Raw genomic sequence first — 17,037 nt, forward strand, 5'->3', positions numbered from 1 at the left:
TAACTTCTCCTCATCACCTGCTCATCCAGGAGAACAGACGTCGTTCGGGCTGCAGGTGCGGCAGGTGGAGGACTACCCAGTGGATCTCTACTACCTGATGGACCTCTCTCTTTCCATGAAAGATGACCTGGACACCATCCGTAACTTGGGCACCAAGCTGGCGCACGAGATGGGCAAGCTCACCAGCAACTTCAGGCTGGGCTTTGGGTCCTTTGTGGATAAAAACATGTCTCCCTTCTCCTACACAGCACCCAAGTACCAGGAGAATCCGTGCAGCGGGTGGGTAGTGGAGTGGGATGGTGCTTTGGGTAGATATATATTAAAGGTCTGTTAAAAGATGAATAAAGGGATTTATGTAGGTGAGGTTGAGCTTAAGAACTCCTCTCTCGTGACATAAGTGTGCCGCAGTGGATGAAAAGGAAATCCTGAAATAATCCTTTACTTTACCCCGCAGTCTATTTTTGCACATTCATGAATCATATATAGATGGAAATCCTGCTGTCGCAAGAATGAGGGATTTTTGTCATGTTTGATAAAGCAGAGTGAGGACGTGTTTTCAAAATGGCCCCTCTCCTCTGGGTGGTTGATGAGGGCGAACTGAAAGGGAGCAGAACAGATAGAGGGTGAAAAGCTGTGGCACACCATGTTTGCCCCGGAGGTGAGGCTGCGCTGCCCTCACTCAGCGCCCGCCATCGCGCATCACTTCCCATCTAGGTTATGGCTTTGGTTGGGAGTGTGTGTGTCTGTGTGTGTGTGTGTGTGTGTGCGCCAGCCACACACAGTGAAGCACAGCCGGACAACATTTAAAGGGATAGATGACAACATTTTGACCCCTGAGCAACCCCGCTCACTTCTGCTATTCCTCGCCCCATTTATGTGAGGAAATATCAGAAAGTATGTCAGAGTTTATATTTTAAGCCAAACTGAACCATCAGTGACATTTTTCATCTTTTCATGAATGTTGTATAAATGAAGTCATGTTGTGAATGAATACAGATAAAAGATCTTTTTGCTGCTCTGAACATTGTCCTGACGGTCTGGATGTCTTCTCTTCTGTCGCCCTGCGCAGATACAAACTCTTCCCCAACTGTGTCCCCACCTTCGGTTTCCGCCACATTCTCCCGCTGACTGATAAAGTGGACCGTTTTAACGAGGAGGTGCAGAAGCAGATGGTGTCTCGCAACCGGGACGCACCAGAGGGCGGCTTCGACGCCATCCTGCAGGCTGCGGTTTGTAAGGTGACAAGTGTTCAGCTTCTTCTTATTTGAATGACCCCTTTAAGTGAACTCTGACTTGGCTGGATTTAGGGACTGCTCACATTTGTTTCAGATAGAGGGGGAGGCTGCTGCGAAACCACTGGGACATCCTTGTGACAGGCGGCTAATTGCTTGTTAATTAAAAGCACCAGGGGGTATGGACAGGAAGTGCAGTCTGGTGCAGCTGGTTAAACATGAGGACGAGTCATAACCCTGTTTTCCTCTCCCAGTTTAATTGTTTTCTACAGGAAGAGAATGACTTCCTCCAACTAGCTGCTGCCTTGTAATTTACTCACACTGCACTATTTCAAACAGTCAGTGGAGGCTGGGCTGGTCTGTCCCAGAGCCTCACTGATCCGCTGTCTTTTAGTTTTAGTTTTTTAATTTAAGTTAGTGGGAGTCAGTTCAGCAAGTCAGCGTGAAGGTTCTCCCAGGAATATGACTTAAAATGAATAAATTGAATTAACTAGTTATGTTTTCTCCAAAATAGAAAACATATTTTCTCCCATTGATTAAATGGGTTAGCAGGATGCCAGCTGATTAGCTGCTTCTTTTAAAGAAACAGTTCACTCAGAAAATGAAATTCAGTCAGTGCTGATGGAAAGTCAGGTAGATTTTCGGAGTCCACAAAACGAGCTTCGCAACAGAACAGCCCTGCAGTGTTGTCCTAAACAACCGAAGTATCAGGAGACTTGTTTTAAAACCCCCCAAAAAACAGGTAATTAAAAAAGGCTCCATACAGCTCATGCAGCATAATCCAAGTCTCCAGAAGCCCCAAGAGATCCCAGACTGATTTGGGATCTCGGCAGTTTTAAAACAAGTGTTCATCTTCTCAGCGCTGTCTTGCTGTGAAGCTCCAGAAATGTTTTTTGGATCATAAAACGAGATAATTAGCGAATTTTCATTTTTGGATGAACTGCTCCTTTAAGAACAACATATTTAGCTGTTGCTGAGGTGAGAATCAGACAGTAATGATCCGTCATCTCATTCATTGTGAATGTGCTACTGGACATGTCATTGTTTACACATAACTTGTCAGACACACATGCCTGGTCCATGAGTTGTACACAGTGTGTTTCCTTGCGATGTAATTGCTTCCGTTTTTGGCCGGATGTCCTTAACAACAGGAGATAGCTCAACATATTTTCTCTTTTTGTCACAGTGACTCTCCAAAGACGCCTCTGATAAGGGCACTGTGTACTGCACCAGCCCAATAGCGAACAAAAGAATTGGACAATCCCGCTCTTGTTTCTTTAGTGCCGCACATTAGTCAGCATGCCGGTTGTTTCCTCTTTTTATAATGGCCAGGACCGGACCTGTGGCAGAAAGCTCTGGCTCTCTCTGTTTTGTGTGTGTGTGTGTGTGTTTGGATCAGTGGTCGTCAGGCCTGTTGATAGTGATGATCCATAATTACAGCCGGACAGATATGAAAGTCTGACGTTGGCCTATCAGAGGTATATCGGGGTCTGTGTATATGACGTTGGATGTGTGCTCTTATGAATACCTTCTTTAGAGCTTTGTAATGCATCTCATTTCAGACAGAAATATTAACAACCACATTTTAGAGATCACTGCAAAAAATGTCAAACGTTTTCCTCCCTAATGTCCCTAATGTGTAGATGGACATCCATGGGTTTCTAGTTGAATGACAGTGCCTATAGAACCCAGGATTAAAGCTATTTATTAATGTGCTGACACGCTGTTTCTTTAATCTGTAATGTAAATGTCTTCACACATACTGGCTCTGATAAGTTTCCTTCGGTGCGACCGTAATAACCAAACCAAATAACAGTACACTATCCTCTGGTCCTAATCCTGCTGTCCCGTGTGAGCAGACGGAGATCGGTTGGAGAAAGGAGGCCTACCACCTGCTGGTGTTCGCCACAGACGACGTCCCCCACCTGGCTCTGGACGGCAGGCTGGGAGGCCTCGTCGAGCCCCACGACGGACAGTGTCACCTCAATGACAGGAACGAGTACAGCGCCTCCACGGAGATGGTGAGACCAGCTCATAAACAGCGCAGCATTTAATACTGGAGACGAGTGAGACGGTTCCAAATACAGACACTTCTACCGTCATTTGAACAAATTGATAAGCTTTTATGAAAAAAAAAACATTACGGTGAACACGCCACGCTGAATATACACTCTTGTGTGATGTGTGTACTGGCTGGTGTGGACCTCAGTGGAGCTATCAGAGATCTTAGAGCATCAAATTCACCCTGCAGCTTAAAATTCCGCAAGAAACTTGAAACCCGGAATTTACAGAAACACACTTTGCTGTTGTTCAACAAAGCTCTGGTAATTTTCCTGACAAAATCCAGCTGTGAATACACGTTTTAACTCCCACTGTTTACCCAAAGAATGACTAAACGTTTAGTCTGATATGTTGAGCCTGCTACCTCTTTGATGACTAAGGTTTTTATTATAATAATAAGCCTACCTTCCAGAAATGACTGGCACTACCGGGCTCTTATCCAAGCCTGTGTTACTGGAAGTCAGTGAATTTCACGTCCGATATGTTTGCTAGATCTGCCTTTTTATTGCAAAGAAAAGTTTGAGTCTACTGAGCTGAAGTAGACTGAGGCATTCTTTAAATTCTTATCCAACCCGACGCCTTGAGTGCCACGTGCTTATTAATAGTTGTCGGTAATTGGAGAGGGAAGGGCCGACGCACACGTCCACACCTGGAGGCTACTAGTAAAAACCACGGAATAGACTTGTAAATACGCAGCTGAGGGTGTGTACGCTTTCCTCTTTGTTAAGCTCAGGCTCACATTTTCGGCCAAACTCTTCCGACTGACGCAGGGTCACCGTGGAGCCGCTGTGATATGAGTGATAATCAGGCACCACAGGTTTGTGTTTGTTAGCACACAAAGAAGGTCTTTCATGAGTGATAAGTTTATACAATATTTGAAGACGCCAGAGAAAACACATATCATGTGGATGGCAGGGTAATTTCATTTAACAGAAGTTTGCAATTATTTTTTCATGGTTTATAATTTTTCTCATAAGGAGAATGTCAGAAGAATTATCGATAGCTGTGTTGATTCTGTTCAGACCTGGCACTGACATGCAGGAATCAGGGGATGAGAACACAAGCGGACGGCTATGATGACGAGAGTAAACGAGCACCAAGACGTTTTGTGATCCAGTCACTCGGTGTATCCCAAGAAGCACGTCGTGGGTGCAGGGCGTGAAGGTTGTTTTAGTGACAGGACGCCGACTGAAGCCCTGCGGAGAACAAGAAACAGCCACAACAACCGGCGCGATGGATTACACGCCGTCTGATTTCCACGTGGTTCACCGTGATGTAAATGACATGTCTGGGCTCTCTCCACCATGTTGGCAGCAGATGTTTGTGAACATGCTGCGTGTTTTGACTGATCCAACCATTGAACTTATAACCAAAATACCACCAGACACATCCAGAGTTGTTAAGTGAGGAGAAACTTACAGAACAGTGTGAAACAGCAACGGCAAATTCTGAAATCATTCATGCCTCCTCATAGTGTCACTTTGTCCCAGCGTCGCTGTACCGGCCTGTCGCACCAGTAACAGTAACCAATATAGGTTACTTCTTGGAGAAAATCCCCAGACTCCCTTAGAAAATCACTCATTACTGTGAGTTGGAGAGTTAAGAGAAACTTTATAAACTTTTTGAAATTCTGTCTTTGACAAATTCTGAGTAGTGTCGGCCTTCCTGTAACTTCAGCAGATGTTATACATGAAGATATTTCTTTTTCTTGTGTAAAAAAACACTGTGTCCGTCTGTCTTAGTGGTGTTATTTGTAGATAGAGTGGCGAAGTTGCATGTTAAGGTGCGTGTTAATGGCAGGTTGGAAGTGACGGACAGGATCACCCAAGACACATGTTGATGTCAGGTCTCAGAAATTCTCTCATGAAAGGAGAGAAGTTATCTTGAATAATACGCTAACTTTGACTCCAGTCTGAAATCAAATTCTCAGTAGGGACTAATGTCATCAAAAATAATACTACATACAGTACTGAGCATTTCAAACTGTGTCAGCAGTGTGCTCTCTCTAACAGAGAGTTGACACACACACATTTCTGCAGACACACACCACACCAGCCTTGTTATATTTAACTTTGAATAGGAATCGAAAAGGCTCTGCCTGTAACGTTATGTAGATTATTCCTGGTGGTATCAAATATTGATACTTTCAAGGTACCATATAGAAGTTAAAAATTCCAGTATTGTGACTGAAATGGATCCAATGAACTGAACCACATCTGAAGGATCTGGTCTGTCTAACACTGAAATGTAATAACATGAACTCTGTCTTAAAGAAGAAACCGCACCCTCCTGCCTGCTGATGTCAGGAGGCCAGCAGAGCAATGTAAACACAACACGGGGGTCAGAAGTGCATCAGCATTTGATAGCTAGCTTCCTGACTGGGAAGTCTGTATATGGTATTTGTGGACAGAAATACCCATAATGCCCGTGTCCCTCTCTCTCCCTCTCTCTCTCTCTCTCTGCAGGACTATCCCTCTCTGGCTCTTCTGGGCGAGAAACTGGCAGAAAATAACATCTTCCTCATCTTTGCGGTGACGAAACGGCTGTATGTTATTTATAAGGTAACTTGATTTGAGAACGTTTTCATCAAGCACACATGCTTTTATCATTTCTTTCTTTATATTTAAGTAGCTCACGCTGTCTCCTGTTTCTACGCTTACAAAGAATTTTACAGCTCTCATACCTGGAACCACAGTGGAGATCCTGGACCAGGACTCCAAGAATGTAATTCAGCTGATCATCGCAGCTTATAATGTGAGTACAGAAAGTCTGGGCTGCGTGTCCGGTTTCCTGTTTGTGTTTGTGTGGGAGGGAGGGAGAGTGAAGCAACGACATAGAGGAGTGAGATAAGAAGAGGGGGAGAAATTCTTTATAGCTTCCCACTTCTGTGACACAGTTAATGAGCCTCCAGCTGACATTGGTGGCTGCACACTCTGGATTACTCATTTTGGTGGAGAGGCCGGGCTGCTGAAGTGGTTTTAACAGCTGACTTTGTAGCAAATGACATACTTTTCACCAAGATACTTTTCATGGGGAAAGAAGTGATTAGTTGACAGAAAAAGAATGAGTAATTTTGGTTAATGCAGTTATCACTGAAGCCACTAACCAAGCACAAAAGTCATGCACTTTAGTTTCAGCTTCTCCAGTTAAATGGGTTGATATGCCAGGAGTGTAATAACTTTGGGCCTTAGACTAAAGTCCAGAGACAAAACAAAGGATTTTGAAGATGTCACATTAGCTGTGTGAACGACTGTGTTGCACACACATCCACTATTTTCTCCCATTTTAGAGAATAAACCAGTGGATCCAACCTCAGGGTCGGAGCCCTCAGCCAGCAGTCGCAAGATGCATTTGAGTTGTCATGACACAATGTTCAAGATGGGAACTGGAAAAAACATATATGTGCTGCAGATCAGTCCAGACCAGCTCACCTCAGTCCCCCGCTGCTTCATGTCATGGATTTTCTTGGAAAATCATGTAAAAACATCTTTTAAATTCATGGGACCCTTCAAAATCCTACAGCTGTACCCCGGATACCCAAGAATACTGTGACCCTCAGGAGTAAATTTCAGCTTGTTTTGAAAAGTTAAAGTAATGTACAGAAGAAGATGACATTGTCTTATATGCAACAAAACTAAACTAAACAAACCATTAGTGCTGTAACTTAACATTTCCTGAGCCTTGTAGAATACAGCCTCCATACACAATCACACAAAGATGGAAGACCTGGAAAAATATTACTTGTCTTTAATTTGACTAGTGCAGTGCCTGTAACAAAAGTGTATTCCTATAAAAAAGTGGGAGGTTAAGGAGCTTTTTCATGGATGGCCAAATGAGGCTGTGTTTGAAGGTGGGACGTCAGGGATATTTAGGTTTGTTGTGAAATCCGATATTCCAGGGTATAATTGGCTGTTTTTGAATATTTTTGATTTTGCCATTATATTTCACCTTAAAAGCTATTTACTTGGTGTCATTATTTTTAGCACAACCTCACATGTGTGACTGTACAGTTATTTCTTTTATTTTGACAAACTGTATTAACACAATGGACCTAAAATCACAAAAAAACCATAAAATCCGAGTAGAAAAAGTTTGATTTTTTTACTGTGAAAACCACAAATAAACATATTTACAACAAACCTTTTTTTTTTTTTTACTTATAATGCAAATATAAATTGTTGTTTGCTAAATTTGTGCATACATTTAAAAAATGTACAAAGTTATATGTAACTATTTACATTTAAATGCAGGCAATGCTCAGGTCTGCCTGAGCTCCTTCCAGCTGAATGAAGAGCTGCACTGCCTGCTCCACATTCAGCTTCTCCTCATTATTCTGACTCATTAAACAAAAAACCGACTCCACTACACACTAAACACACTACACCAAACACTACATGACACACTAACTATACACTCCAAACACGCTAAATGTCACAAATCTCTCAACTCTCAATATCGCTGTCCGACCGTCGTTGCCTGTCAATCATCCACCTAGGTCCCTCCCACAACTTCCTGTTCCTCAACAACCAAACTTGCTGCTTAGACACTTTCATGACAAAAGCCCAAAAGTTTTTTCCTGCACCAGACACAAAGCAAACGTGACGGCAATGCAACTAGCGGCTAGCTACACATGAACATCCACAGATTCCGATTCCACTTTGTTGTCCGCATGTCTCCGGATCTCCTCAGACCCGAACAAACTCGGTCCGGACTCGTTTAATCTCATTAATCCACAACAGTCAGTTTAGATGCACAGAACAGAACAGAACGGACCGAACCGCTGGCAAAATCCCGGTCCATCTCGCGCCGCTGCAGGTATAAATCCGCTTGTTTCTTCAGGTATGTCGTGGGCTTGAGATCTGCAGTGATTGGCTCTGGTGCGCACGTGGCCACAGTGTGCAGTGATTGGCTCTGGTGCGCACGTGACTGTGGTGGCTATGGTGGACAATGCTCGGCAGAATGTGTAAAGCATTTATGAAATACTTTATTCACGGTATCATTGCAGTCCAAACAAATGCTTAGATGCACACCACTGAACCACGCAGCAGCCATGTTGAAAGTCTCGGGTCAGTTTGATCCTTATCCACAGAGATATTTGACCAACAGACACACACACACACACACACACACACACACACACACACACACACACACACACACACACACAGAGATTCCGTGCATTTGTAGATAGATTACTGTAAACATTCTGCAGAGACTACTCAAGACTACTTCATTTTTCACTGGATTGAGTTTTAATCTGTCCTGAGCATCCAAGAGACCCTAAGGATGATTTCCAAATTTAGATTCTGTGTCGTATTAAAGAGGCAATATTTTAGAAATGTAGTTTCAAACATTCAAAAATGAACAAAGATTATCAACAGTGTTATTGTGTTGGAGAGATATCTGCCAGAGTTAGCTATCAACCAGCTAGCCCCAGCCCCTCCACTCCTAATACCTCTCTGAGCTTCCAGTCTGGTTGCAACTGATGATGAATTGAAGCAGATAATACTCTGTTCTAACCTGTCACTGGACTAATGATAATGACTTATTAAAGGCAGCCCTACTTTAAGATGGCTCCTTCGCAAGATTATGAAATGAAAATGTGTTTTTTACTCCATGCGCTCAACCTTTCCCTGAATGTTTTCCTGTGTGGGTGGACAGAGTTTGGAGGAGCTGCGTGTTGCTTTGGCCCGTGGCAGTGTATTCTCTGCGACAGAAAGTCGTGTCAAACACAGACGTGACATGCTCGGTGTGTGGGAGTGAGCCTGAATGAAGTGCTTTGACTCACAGCCTTATTAACATTCCAGCTGCCATATTATATCCACCACTCTGGGGTTGTTGGCTAGATGGGCTTTGCCAAACACAGTGAGGTTTTCGTTGTATAACCATCTCATTTCTCCCGGAGTTCAGCTGTGGCACGAAGCTGCTCCCTCGCTGGGATTGTGCGAAGGGTCAGAAAAGTGTAAGTGTGTGTGTGTGTGTGTGTGTGTGTGAGGCGGAGTGAATGAGGGCATGCTCATCCGCGTGCACAGAGTTCGATCCCGATTTATCCTCGGCACAGCTACATCGCAGTAAGTGTGCATGACCGCAGCCTGGCTCTGCACATGTTGCGCAGAGCCAGATGCGAGCTGGCATTGCAAACTGCCATGGTATTTCACGTCCACACACATGCAACCTGTGTGCATGCACACGCTTGTGGTTTTGGTAAAATTGACTATAAAGATGTGCCATACCGAGGCAGCACATTCCCCATGTTTCACTCTTTTCCACACTGTTACTCAAGGGTTAGGTTGGGGATAGACTGAGGTGGCTTTGATAGAAATGTGTGTGTAAGAGGCTTCGTATTAATGTGGCTCTAGTTTCAGAACAGTGGAAAAAAGTCTGGAATGGTTTTATTTAAATCTGCAAGCTTGGAGTCCCTAACATGTACCAGCCGACTGTGTGTCTTTCTGTGTGTGTTCTCCTCAGAACATCCGTTCTAAAGTGGAGCTGTCAGTGTGGGATCACCCAGAGGACATCAGCCTTTCCTTCACCGCCACCTGCCAGGATGGAAAGCCGCTGCCAGGCCTCAGGAAGTGTGCCGACCTGAAGATAGGAGACACAGTGAGTCCCTGTCCACGCTCCCCTCTGCAGCTCACCTCACTGATGAATGTCTTATCCATCCTGTTGGTCGTGAAGAGGTTTGGCTGGCTGTCTTCACCGGCACCTTTTTATTGTTTTGGGTTATGAAAACTTCATCAGGGGTTTTAAGATCTTAAAGAGATGGCTTTACTTAAAGTTTTTTTAATGAATCGGGATATCCATGAAAGTGTCCTGTCAGATAAATTAAGTTTTTCAGTTTTCACCCATGAATTAGTCAGGCTACAGCATTGTCATGGAACAACAGGGACTTTTTATGTCAATAATGGCGCTGTTGTGTTTGCAGTATTATCAGTACAAGTGCATAGACACCCTACTATGAAGGTGTTTTGGCAACAAATTTAAGCACTTGCGTCATGAAGTTTATATTTAATTCAGACGGGCTAAAAACGTCCGAGACTTGTTCTGCCACAGATCAGATCACCTCTCCAACACATCCAGGGCAGCGTCTGGAGCTGCAGTGAGACGGCACGAGGAATCGCTGTATGAGAGTGGAAAACAACCATTTGAGAGATTACAGATCCAGAGAGAGAGTATTTGAAGTAGTGACCAGCGTTTGTGCTGGAAAAATAGTTATCTATTTTGTGTATGCAGGGAGGTTTCTACTCTTACTGTATACATGCCCGTACAGACTGACAGTATATTTACCACAGTGGAGGAGGTTAAGTTGTCACCAGTGTTTTGGTTTGATTGTATTGTATTGGTTTGTCTGTTTGTTGGTTTGTTGGTTTGTCAGCAGGATCCTGCAAAAACTGCTGAACAGGTTTTCATGAAACTTGGATGGAGGATGTGTCATGACCCAGACGGACCCCGTTAACAGACCCAGAGAAAGGATTTTTTGTCGTTTCCTTTAACATTGACTGATGGGGTGTAATACTTTGTAGTCACTCTGAGATCTGCTGCTATAGATACAGTTTCTGTTGCATTAGTTCTCTGGAATTTTGTTGGTAACATGTCTTCATATGTTTCATTCTACGCGCTGCTGGAGAGGTTATCCCAAGGCTCCACAGTATCTTTCTGCTTGAAGAAGAGAGTCGTCAGGATGCAGCCAGAGGTTGCTGTCTGTTGCTGTCAGACCTTTAACTGATTACACACCGGCTCGTCTCATCCTTGCTATACAGCAAAACATACTTATCATTATACGTTTTCCATGTATTTGAAGAATATGTTACATTTGTAACTATAGCGATGAGAATGTATTCTAATATTGGTTTCAGATCATACAGTCCAGCTGGACCCTTCTGTTGGATTCAGAATCACAGACAGCGACTGAAGAAAGCAAGTTGTGACTTGGCAGTGTCAGACGAGCTCCCTGTGACCTTTGAATCCTCTTGAAGAGAGTTCCTGTCTGATGAAATCTGCGATGGTGGAGGGGGTTATATTGCTCTTCACTGTAGCTGAAGAGATAGAAAAGAGGAGCCGCTCTAATGAAAGTGCCAGTGACGACAGAGGTTCACTCCAGGATACATTTTGTTACTGTCCCTGTATTTCCTGAAGACGTCTGCTTCTTGATAATGAATTGACTCATTTGTAAGTGTATTCTAGCTGCTTGCTGATGCTTATCTACGATATCAAATAGAAGGAAAGGCCTAATTATCATCACACAGCTCTCTTGGCAGAGACTTTTCATTCCTCAGGGAGTATTTGCTCTTTTGCCTCTCAGCTGGATTCAATCAGCAGTGGATACAGCTCTGGGAAAGAGACAGTCTGACCCACTGTCCATGAGCTGCGTCAACCCAACAATAGCACTGCACAAAAAAAAAAAAAAATGTTCATCCAGTACAAATATTGAACCTGGCTGGCCTTTGGACTCATTATCATCCAAACAGAGGATGAAGTCGATGATTCATGTCATCATTTTTCGTGGTATGATTAGGATTCACCACTGCAGAGTGTTTTGTTGTCTGACGAGCCTTCATGCTCTCAGATCAAACGGATTCAAACTGGACTGACTGGATCTTCCTGCCAGTACCTGTAGCAACATGAGCACACCAACACGCCCCCTTGCATGGAGTTTTATTTTCAGAACAGAACATTGTGATTGTGTTGTCATGACTATAGATAATTGGCAGAGAGGCAGTAAGAATCTGGATGAAGGAGAGCAGAGGTTTATCATCCAGTTAAAAGAGCAAACAAAGCTGTCCTTATCCTGTATCCCAGTGAGATGAAGACTGGGTGGTTTTATCTGTTTATTATCATTAGTACATTATTGAGGTCCTTGTTGTCAGGGCTCTAAACATTAAGTTGTTTTAAGATTGCGTTTTTCATGAGAGAGTTCATAAGTTAAATGCTATTACTGCTGAGTACACTGACACTTGTGGGCAATTTGCACAATAGGACGGTTGATGTTGTTGAGGTCTTATAAAATAGATCTGACAACTATAGAGATTAAAACTTAAATCTGGAGGTTTTGCTGAGGATTGACTTAATAATGTTAAGATGTGCTGTACTCCCCAGGGAACGCTACACGAAACCCTCCACAGTTCTCTGTTGTACAGGTTAAAGCTGCTGGAAGTCTTGTTGTCATTTTAGAGACTTTGGTAACTAAAAGAGTATCTGATGGCCTAGTGCATCTGCCAAAAATGGTTTTCTATCTTCTGGGTTTACTTCCTGGTTGCGACAAATTTAAAACCTCAATGGATCAGAAATGTGTAAATCAAAGAGTCATAATCAACCTCGTTTGCAGTTTAAGGTTCCTGTCAACACTTTTACACAATGAGTTTTGTTTTTGTTGGTTCCTTGTTACTCGGGGCACAGCTGAACATTAAGCTGCCCCTTGTGTGACAAATTATATACTATAGTGGTTACACTGTCTCCGAAAATGGTTGCAAAATGCAAGTAAATAATTGCTGTTGGAGCGCTGTATACACAAATGTGGAAGTACAGTCTATAGTGCTGTCCACAGCCCTAGGGCCTGCAGAAGTCCATCTGATTGTGCCACCTCCACGTCACTTGGCCGACCTGTGCTGCAAATGAGTGTAGAACTCTGGGTGCAGGCAGCATGGAGTTAAGCTGACCATTGTTCATATGCATACACTTTCTAGGAGTTGGGATGAGAAACATGTTTGTTTATATAGCATTTGATTTTTAACCAGTTAGATATCTGGTTAACAATCAGTAAGGCTTCCTTTTAATGGCTGGCACACTGACATCCCCTCCCCCTCGTCTCTACATGAAAATGACCCTGTTACTTGCTTATTTCTCGTAATAACAGTTAATTTATAGCCTAAGCTTTACCATTCTGTATTCAAAGATGATTTCAACTGTTTTTCCTGCTTCTTATTGTGTTCAAGTTGTGTGGAAAACTGTCCACGTTTGATGGACAGTTGCACTGGAAAATATTGGCCCTTTTCTTACGTTGAAGTGGAAGTTCTGTGTGGTGCACTGATGGATGAGACACACTGGAGCAGTAACAGTTTGTCTCCTACTTGGGAATGATATACTGAATGTTTGAAGGCTTGTGTATTTTCCATGGCTGTGGGCTTCAGCTGCACTTACTGCTGCTAAAATGTGTGTTCAGTCTCCGAACAAAAGCAGAGGTCGGGTGACACGGGATGATGCTACATCTTAATTAGTTTGAATTTTGCTCAGAACCACTTCCTGGTGGTCACTTTATATTCTTTACAGGCCTCAGTTAAGATCTGTAATGAGTCCTGGACCCATTGAAAATGCTAGGAAGGGGCGACTTCATACATGCTGTCACACAGTGAGCTTTGGCGTGGTGGAATTCTTCCCCCCCCCCCCCCCCCCCCCCGCTCTTCTCCTTTGGCCGCTTTATTTTCCTGTTTTTTTTTCCTGGGAATGGGTGGTGGAGGAGTTGAGGGTGATCGAGGCAGAATAACACCAGGGAATAGAAGGGGGCTCTCGGGTGATGGGGCTCGCTCATGTCTTTTATCCCGAGTGGTGAAAGGAGATTGAGGATGGCAGCTCTGTCCGCCGGGTGCCAAGCTTCCCAGTCTCCGCTGAGGATGTGGCCCAGGTGTCAGTCACTGTGTGTGTGCGAGCTCGAGCCTGATGCTGCATCTCAATGACCTCGCACAAAAGCAGGCAGGAGGAGGCCTGTGAAACTGCGGGCCATGAAAGGAGCGAGCTGGCAGGGGGAGAAACGCTAGCTGGAGAGCCTGTTGTTCAGCCGGCATCCTTTTCACTGTTGCGCTGCAGAAATGAACGAGCACTGAATAGAATCACGCAGATGAATGAAACAAGCCTGTGCTAACATGCTGCAGGTCATTCCTTTCTCTTTTTTTTTTTGGGAAGGGGGGGGTAATTTCTGGCCAAACAAATCAGAAGCATTTGAGTTTGGTTATGTTGTTTTGTGTAACCGTCTCTGTGGGGGTTGTCCCCGTAATTGAATTTGAGGCAGTCATTTGAATTCCATCATAGCAAAGATTTGTCTTCGGAAACACTGACATGTTTCTGTCAGAGTTAACTCCTCCATTAGCGTTCTCCTCCTGTCTACATGTGTTCCAGCTGTCCCACCTCTTACACCCTACCATAGTACAACCTAGCACACCGTCCATCCCTTTGAATTGCATTACACAACCAGCTGAGTGTGTTTAGGCATTTTCTCAATTGGTGCCCTCTGGATGCATCGTCTCCTCACCCGTGCCCATCCCCCCCAGTGTCCTCTCCTACTACTACTTCCTGCCAAGTTTTCTACCCGGGTTTCTCCACAATGAGCCACATGATTGAGTGAATCGGCCTCCTCGCGACTCACATTTACAGTAAATTTAATCGTGTCCCTCGTTAACTTATTAGGTTTCCCGCGCTGAGGTGGAGGGGGAGTCCCGGGCGACATGTGGCGGAGGCTCTTCCTGAACCCGCTTGTGTTGTCTGCTGGACTGAAACAAGAATAAACACAAGCACATTGGTATTGCATGGTGAGATATGTTGTTGAAACAAGAAGCAGTAGGTCTCTTTGGAAGAAGAGAACGTGGGTACTGAAGTCAACAGTTTGTGATGGTGCTGCAGATGAAGAGATATGACATGTCACGCTGTGTCAGCAGTTAGAGAGTCATGAGTAAAACAATCGTAGTGTGGGTGCATGGTTGGGAAGTGTGGTGTTGGGATGAGATACAGATATTTGTTGATCTTGCACCTTTCGGGAGTTACTGTCACACAAAGCTGCAGAGATTCATCAAAAGTTAGATCATTCTTACGAGCTAAAATTAAGATTTTCTGCTTCCAGCTTCTTAAATATGACGATTTGGCGCCTTCCTCTTCTCGTATGTTACAGGAAATACAGATGGGGTAATTATCTGGTCTCTGAGAATTTTTCACATTTGTTTTACATCTTGTAGACAAAACGACTAATCGATTCATCATGTAAATAATCGCCAGCTTAACCAGTCATGGAAATATTCACATTAAAAAGACACAGCCAGCAGTTACAGTAGACACTACATGCACATCAGTGAGGAGTGACTGTACAAGATGGTTTCCCAAGAATTGTTTCAACAGTCCACATTGTTAATCAATCTAATGCCAACAGCCGGTATAGCAGCTGCTCCACAGCCTCAGCGCCACCACTGCAAGGCTGCGCATTGTTGGTTTTGACTTCGACTGAGTGACACACTGTTAGGGTTATGTAATGTTTGGAGAAATGGTTCATGAACATGTAAATCTGTGCATCTGAGGCAAGATCGTGGTGATCTCATTAGTGATTTAATGAAGAGCCTTGAATTCGATTGTGGCTTTCACTTGCAGCCAGTGAAGAGAAGTCATTGGTGGCACTGCAGCGTTGTGGGCTGGCTGCATTTTTGTCTCTGAGGATTTACTCAAACAGTAGACAATGGATTAAAGCAGATCAGCCAGGGTCATTAGCGGTGACTTGGGTTAAACATTGGGCAGGCCAGAGATATGTCATCTAATCTAATAATGTTCGATGACGTCACAGTGTGTGAGGAGACTCTCTGCATCCTCCAAAGGAGTTTGGGCCCAGCTTTGACTTTTATCTGCAGATGCAAGGAAGGTAAAGCATCCTGTAAACAACCATCTGATCCACTTCATGAATACATACGTGGCTCTAGCAGCGCCATGTTTTTTCGGACGGCACGGTGCGCCTGGTGTGCGCTCCTCTCTCGCATCACACCAGTGTTCTCTAAAAATATTCTCAAGTTTTCAGCGCAGAGCACAGAATCATAGTGCTTTTTCCGGTTGCTCGTACAGTCCCCCTCCACAGGCTTTTCATTTGTCTTCTGTGGCAGCAAGCACAATACACAGCCATTCAGTAACCTTGCTGTTAACTGCAATCTGAGCTTATCCAAACACCGTACAGCTGACTAAAGTGCCCCCAAAGGCATGCAATTTCTGTGGCTGCGGCGACATGCTGGTACCTCTCCCAAGCCCTTCCAACACAACACACCCGCTAGACTCCGTCACACACACATCACCCAAAAAGGAGGGTCGGGGGTAACACACACATTCAGAGCGACAAAATCCACCTCCTTGTCCTCAAACTGCCAACAAAGTGATAGGATCATGTTACCAGACTTCATTGTGTGCATCGTGGCGTTCTCCAGGGATACATGATGGGGAACCTGTCCCCTCCACATCTGTGTCTGTGTCATAATCTGTCTGAACTGGCTGTTAGCTTAAACTGTTTTAACAGCCCGGATCAGTGGAGTTTATTCACGGCTTCCATTATTCAAACCTTGCAGCGATTTGATCCAGTTTTATGTGACGTACTAATTGATTGATGGCTGCTTGCGTTCGCAAATCTGAGCTGAGGAAGGATGTGTTTATCAGACACGTTTTGTACGGGACGGATCATGCCCAGGTTGTGACACATTTGCCGGAGTAAGTGAGGAAATGTGGGTCGCCCTTTACTGGAGATCTGGATCCAAATCCGCAGATGTTCTTGCCAAGAACAGCAAGAGTGGATATTTGCCTTCTGTGGTTCAAGTGCTGCTAGTCAGAGCTTCAAAGAGAATATTGCCTCCACACTGTCACACCTCTGATCTCTGAACCAAAATAGATGAGAATATGTAACCATACCTCTCTCCTCATACAGCTTTGTATACTCTATAATCTATCTGCCTGTATTTGTCTATCTGAAAGTTGGGAGTGCATGTATAGATAGAGCTGCAATAACAACACATGTATT

The 17,037-nt window shown here is 44.1% G+C and overlaps 1 protein-coding gene across 1 annotated transcript in view; it reads left to right on the forward strand.

Moving 5' to 3' along the window:
* The window catches only part of itgb5 (integrin, beta 5), a 58,890-nt gene that overhangs the window by 3,421 nt on the left and 38,432 nt on the right, over positions 1–17,037 (forward strand). The window contains exons 4-9 of the mRNA XM_030428368.1: positions 30–279; positions 1,070–1,238; positions 3,092–3,253; positions 5,759–5,854; positions 5,958–6,047; positions 9,762–9,896. Of these exons, the coding sequence (XP_030284228.1) occupies positions 30–279; positions 1,070–1,238; positions 3,092–3,253; positions 5,759–5,854; positions 5,958–6,047; positions 9,762–9,896 (902 nt within the window). The remainder of the gene's footprint in view (positions 1–29; positions 280–1,069; positions 1,239–3,091; positions 3,254–5,758; positions 5,855–5,957; positions 6,048–9,761; positions 9,897–17,037) is intronic.

The sequence above is a fragment of the Sparus aurata genome, chromosome 9, assembly GCF_900880675.1.
Source record: "Sparus aurata chromosome 9, fSpaAur1.1, whole genome shotgun sequence".
Taxonomy (NCBI): domain Eukaryota; kingdom Metazoa; phylum Chordata; class Actinopteri; order Spariformes; family Sparidae; genus Sparus; species Sparus aurata.